The sequence below is a fragment of the Urtica dioica genome, chromosome 12 (genome assembly GCF_054948205.1).
Source record: "Urtica dioica subsp. dioica isolate 48M chromosome 12, U.dioica_male_clone48M_v1_H2, whole genome shotgun sequence".
NCBI classification, from domain to species: domain Eukaryota; kingdom Viridiplantae; phylum Streptophyta; class Magnoliopsida; order Rosales; family Urticaceae; genus Urtica; species Urtica dioica.
In genome coordinates, this window is record NC_142767.1 from 16521050 (window position 1) to 16527049 (window position 6000).

At 36.0% G+C, this 6000-nt stretch overlaps 1 protein-coding gene across 1 annotated transcript; it reads left to right on the forward strand.

Annotated features, from left to right (window-relative positions):
* Window positions 1-1155: 1155 nt before the first annotated feature.
* LOC149379630 (arginyl-tRNA--protein transferase 2-like) lies at window positions 1156-5495 on the forward strand. Its single transcript, XM_089603625.1, has 6 exons — window positions 1156-1487; window positions 2065-2103; window positions 2484-2634; window positions 3233-4375; window positions 4456-4744; window positions 4838-5495. The coding sequence occupies exons 1-6, from the start codon at window positions 1331-1333 to the stop codon at window positions 4952-4954; spliced, it is 1896 nt and encodes a 631-aa protein (XP_089459751.1). The 5' UTR covers window positions 1156-1330; the 3' UTR covers window positions 4955-5495.
* Window positions 5496-6000: the final 505 nt, after the last annotated feature.

The window sequence follows — 6000 nt, forward strand, 5'->3', positions numbered from 1 at the left end:
TTGGAGAAGAAAAATCATTGGTCTCTTTTTTTCTAGCAAGACAAAAGCAATTTTTTTTTTCAGGGAAAGAAACACAAAGGTTGTTTTATTTGGGAGATTAAAAGCTTCAATGGAAATAATAGTGCTTTAATTGAACTCAATTTTTTTTTACAAACGTGTGTTTGGACTTTAAACTTTATTGTATCATTATACTATCCTCCTCATTCAAGGAAAACAAAAGTCTCAATAATTGTGAGAATAATATGAATTGAAAACAAACCTATCGAATAAGTCTTTTTTTTTCATTACTTTTATCAATGTAGTTATGTCGTCTTATGGGACGCTTAATAATGTTCTCTTCTGCATGCAACATGTTGATAATTTATAAATTCATGTTGTCTGATTAACCCGAATTAAATTGGGTCTTTTTATTTCGTGGACGGCCATAAATGGCATTAACTCGATATCAAAGAAGCATCTCGAATTCTCTCACATGGTTTACATGTCATTTCCCACGAGAGGATCGACCTAACCTGGCATTACATCGAATCTCTTTCTAATAATGTGTAAAACAATAATGAAAATTTAGATAAAATAAAATCAAAGCTATTTCTTAATTGATCTAACTGTAAATATAAGTGGCCTACATCAAGTGATTTCTCTATTTTTTTAATCAGATTTAGTTGTTATAAAAGTTATTTTTACAGTATGATGTGGTTGAATAAAATGCTGAATCTAGTAGTAAATTGAGGGTATTTAGGGGAATTTATGGATTATTTTATTACTTTCTCAAGTTTTATTACTTTCTTAATAAACGCTGTAAACATTAAAAATAGAAAAATTACATAGAATAACTAACTTGAAACGTTGAAATTGCAATCTAAATAACGTTTCAACTAAGTTTCAAATGTAGCTAAAATTGATGATGTGACATTATTATTGAAATAGCAAATTATATTATTATTCTTTGTTTTAAAATCGACTGATTTGATTTTATTATTCATGTAATCCAATTAGTTACACTGAATGATTGATTTGATTTTTATTGTCTTTTATATTAATTTACACATTAATATTGTTGAAATCCCCTTAATTATCCTTTTTTTTTTTCTTGAGCAAAATAAAATAAGGTTTGAGTTTGTTCTAATTCCAGTTGTCCAAATCTAATCCATTCTTATCCTCGTCACCTACGTTTGAAAACTGAAAGCCTCCGAACTTACGATTCCATCTCATACAGGAAACGACGTCGTTCAGCTCACCCGATCTACTCAAGAAAAATAAAGAAACTTCTTTTTGTGTCTATTAACTTTGAAGAACATCATCGGATTGAGAAGAGGACCGAAGAGCGAAAATGTCAGGGAAGACGAGGAGCGAGGCGAGCAGTAGCAGGAAGACCAGCGACAACAATGGCGTCTTCGGCGGAGGAGAGAGCAAGGTCGGCGACTGTGGAAGAAACCGGAGCTCTTGCGGTTACTGCAGATCTCCCGGTCGGACCAGCGTCTCGCACGGTTCGTCTATACCTACCTCGATCAACTATGATTATTTTGATTACAGCTGATCGGGTTCGGTTATCGATCGGATTGTGTTTTGGTTTGTTCATTTCGGAATTGGATTGGAATTCGTGATTTTATTTCATTTTGCTTGCCTTGGTCTAATTAGATTGCGATTTGGAGTTACTGCTTTGTGTGGATTTATTTCCTCTTTTAGTTTGAATCTATAGTTTGTGTTATGAACTAGCCACAATCAAAGTTTCTTCTTTTTATCAAATATAGAAATTCTGGGAGTTTGCTTTCTCAAACTTCAGTCAACTGTTGAATCCCTGGATTCTGGGTTATGCACTTAAGTTCGCACGATTGTGAGTTGTCTGTTAGAAACAAGTTGCAACAAGCTTAAAAGATGAGCATTTGTAAAAGATTTGCAAAAACTGAGAATTTTATCCTATTCTTAAGTTTATGTCCGGATTGATATATGATTTTCGATCCAGCTGTAATCCGTATACTTTCATTTCTCTGCAAACACGAAATTATGCAATGGTATATTGCGACCATAACTCTGATTCCATCTGTATGTTTCTGGGTTTTGTAGGTTTATTGGCTCACAGCCTCACAGTTAATGACTATCAAGGTTGGTAAAGTTGATTCTTTTTTACAACAAAGCCTCGATTCTAGAAGCTTACGAAAATCGTCTGTAAAGTGCATTACTTGTAAATCTAGCAGGGCTTGAGTAATACATATGGAAAAGTCAAAATGAACATCGTACACAAGTGAATTTCTTTTGATTTTGATTTTCCAAAGAAACATGGAATCTACACTATAGCTACACATTTTTCACCATATGTTCCCTATAAAAATATATGTATATATTTCCAAAGTTTTCACAATCCTCACAAAACGTGGAGTGTGCTAGGGATTCCTACTTTGTCCCGTTTGCATTTTCCGTTTCCAACCCAAACCTTAAATGATAAAGTGGAAAATGAACGGAACTAACTAAATGGTCTTTGTTAGATCTATTGGACCGAGGTTGGAGGAGATCTGGTTCTTTTCTCTACAAACCCGAGATGGAGAAGACATGTTGTCCTTCTTATACTATTCGTTTGCAAGCTTCCGCTTTTGTCCCTTCCAAAGAGCAACTTCGTGTGACTAGACGACTTCAGAGGTATTGTTATATTTCCTTTTGATGTCTAGTTATTCGAATTAGCTGTTTTAATTGCATGCCAAGTGAATGGATGGTTAACTTCTAGGCTTCTGGGTTTAGGGAAGCTTTAAAGCTTCTTTGATTTTGTAGTGTGTATATATAAAAAAAAATTCTAATCGAAACCTTGTTGTGACTCGAACTTCGAACCCAAAACCTCTAAAAAGTTGGCGGGGTAGCTTACCATGAGCTAATCCCCCCTTGTGTAATATGTAAACTGTAAATCATAAGTTTGTTATTTTTTTTAGAGGCTGTTAGTTTACTACGTTGCTGAAACATTTTAAAGTTGTCGCTTAATTATATAATACACCTGCAAAAAGAGCATAGTACTGACTAGTCAACACGTTTTTTTTTTTTTTTTTTTTTTTTTATTTTTTTTTTTATATATAACTCTGTGTAAGAGCATGAGTTGGTTTTTGTCAAAGGTTCTTAGATCTTTACATTGTTAAATTATTTACAAATTGTAGAAAAGCTCATCTGTATTCCAAAAACAGAAAGAGCATGTATTCTTTTTCTTATGGTATTTACTTTTAGCGTAGCACTAACAATAACCTATGCCTAGATTTTTAGAGGGATACCTGGATTCTAGCAAACCGCTCAAATTAAAGAAGGGTTCAAATGCGTCTGAGGAATTACACAGCTCCGCTACTGCTGAAGTGTCAAGCCCTGGAGTTAAAGAATGTCTGTCCAGTAAAAAAACAGAGGAAAAAATCTTAAAAAATCTATCCGACATGATCGATAATGTAGTATGCAAATGCATTGAAATTGGGGAAATCCCTAGTGATGTCCGATTGCCAAAGACTTCTGTTAAGAAGGTTTCGCAAGGAAAAAGAAAACTATTCATTGAAGGATCTGAAACACTTCTTTACTCTAGTAATATTGCCTTCCAAATATCGGCTGCAATAAAAAAGCAAGTAGAACTAGGCACAGAGGATGTTCACCAGCCAGGATTGGCAAAAATAATTGTCGATGAAAAAGATGCGTCTCCCAAAGAAATTGCAGAGAAATTGACGAGCTCCCTAAAACAGCTGGCTGAAACTACTGGTCTTTCAGCCAAAGCTTGCAATGGCCATATAAACTTCTATTCCGGCCTCAATAAGGCTTCCCTAGATGAAAATGGTGAGAATGCAACTATCTCAGAAATATCTTCTGACAGGAAAATAAGCGAAGCCTGTACCTCTCAAAGTGCCTGTAAGCAATCCCTTGTAAAGAGAAGAAGGCTCGAGATTCATTTAAAAAGGTCCAGCTTTGATCCCGAAGAATATGCCTTGTACAAGCGTTATCAGATAAAAGTGCATAACGATGCACCAGATGACACCTCAGTCTCAGAGAAGTCGTACAAAAGGTTTCTGGTTGATAGTCCATTGATCTTTGTTCCTCCTACCAGCGATCTAACAGTACCGCCCTGTGGTTTCGGCTCTTTCCACCAGCAATACGTGATCGACGGAAAACTTGTTGCTGTTGGAGTTATCGATATCTTGCCCAGATGTTTGTCTAGTAAATACTTATTTTGGGATCCGGACTTTGCCTTTCTGTCACTCGGCAAGTATTCAGCTCTGCAAGAAGTAAACTGGGTGAAAGAGAACCAAGTCCATTGCCCAAGTCTCCAGTACTATTATCTTGGCTATTACATTCACTCTTGTAGCAAGATGAGATACAAAGCAACATATCACCCATCAGAACTTCTCTGTCCTCTTCGGTACCAGTAAGTACTTTCTTCTTTATGCAAAAATGTAAAAAGTGACTTTGATGTGATTGAGCTGATTTCTTGTTTCCCTTTTCCAGATGGGTCTCATTCGATATTGCCAAGCCTTCCCTCGATAGGCAGCGATACGTAATATTATCAGATTGCACTCTCTTACAAGACGGAGAATCCTCAGTACCATCCAATGCTTTGCAGCACGAGGAAGTCGGTTTAGAAGACTGCAACGACACGCATATGGAGCCGAATGAAGAAGAAAGCTCCGACGAGGAATCCGATGGAGAATCTAGCGATTCGGAGTCTGATCAAACAGAAACCGGGGACCTCACCAACATGTTGATCGGGATGAACGGAACGAAACTGAAATACAAAGTGGGTATTTGATGATGGCGCATCCAAGCCTTGCAAAGATTAAGAAATTTCAACCAAGACTAGAGCTCTTTTATTTTATCTTTGTTGTTGCAGGATGTAATGGGACTCTTTCTTCCGGCGCAGAGGAGTTACTTAGAATCCTTGTTTCGGAGATACTTGCGAGTTGTTGGCAAAGAGCTGAGCGAGAGAATGGTCTACTCACTTGGGTGATTTTTGCATCCTTTTTACATTCATAGTCGATGATGTCGTTGTTATGAATGTGTAGCCCGAATCACGTGTTCGCTTTGTCCATTTACTTGGGGCTACGAAAGGTGAGGTATAAATATAATGATCTTTTTTTTTTCCTTACTCTATCACTTTCTTTTGCTTTTATTTTCAAACGGGACAGAAGAAAACTTGGAACGGGTTTGGGGAAAAATTGTATACATTTTCACTATCAGAAAGAAAAATGGGAGGGAGATTACAAACATGTGGAAACGATAATTTTATTTTTTGCGAGTGACAAAATTTAGGAAGAAACCTTCTCACCGCACTTTTGGAAGTACCGGGGATTTCGAAATTCAAGTAATATATCATGTCTTCTTGCTGTTCATAAAAAAAGGATAAACATGGTCTAGGAGTAGGATTGCTGTTTTCGGATCTTCCCAATCCCTATTGTCTTTTGAACATGTGGTGTGGTTTTGTTCTATTTTTAAAGATAGTGAAAACTCATGAATCAGAATATAATTTAATTGATAGTAGTAATTGAGCTTTTTCAAAAAGTGTCTTCATGAATTAACTTTGATGAGAGATACTGAATGGTAGTCCTATATATTTAATTGTTCACTCGGCAAATAGCGTGCCCCAATTCGGCATGGACTAGAACTCCATTGGACTTGATTACCTTTGAGCTTGAGTCTTAAAATCATTTTATGAGACTTAGTCCACTATTTCATATCTTTTTTTTAGTCGGAGTATCGTTTGTCCATGAAAAGACAACGTCACAACAAATATTATTAACGATAATTTGTTTTTGAATATTTAATGCAATTGAGGATATACTATGTAAAACTATAATATTAAAAATAAAAAAATCAATGACGCAATACGGGTGAAGCTTGATACCCACGGCTAGTGTTATGCTTGAAGCTCGTTATGCATTTGACTAGTAATATATATATGGATTATAAATGGTCACAAAGGTTGTTGGAGAGAGAAGAGAATACCCAATAAATTAACATGAACTGCATATGGGGACTCATCGAGATCTGTCGTTG

Excerpts from the sequence above, each read along its gene's own strand:
- LOC149379630 (XM_089603625.1), top strand. The coding sequence starts at position 1,331 with ATGTCAGGGAAGACGAGGAGCGAGGCGAGCAGTAGCAGGAAGACCAGC. Across the intron at positions 1,488-2,064 it reads TCGGACCAGCGTCTCGCACG|GTTTATTGGCTCACAGCCTC; the intron begins GTTCGTCTATAC and ends TGGGTTTTGTAG. Across the intron at positions 2,104-2,483 it reads CACAGTTAATGACTATCAAG|ATCTATTGGACCGAGGTTGG; the intron begins GTTGGTAAAGTT and ends GGTCTTTGTTAG.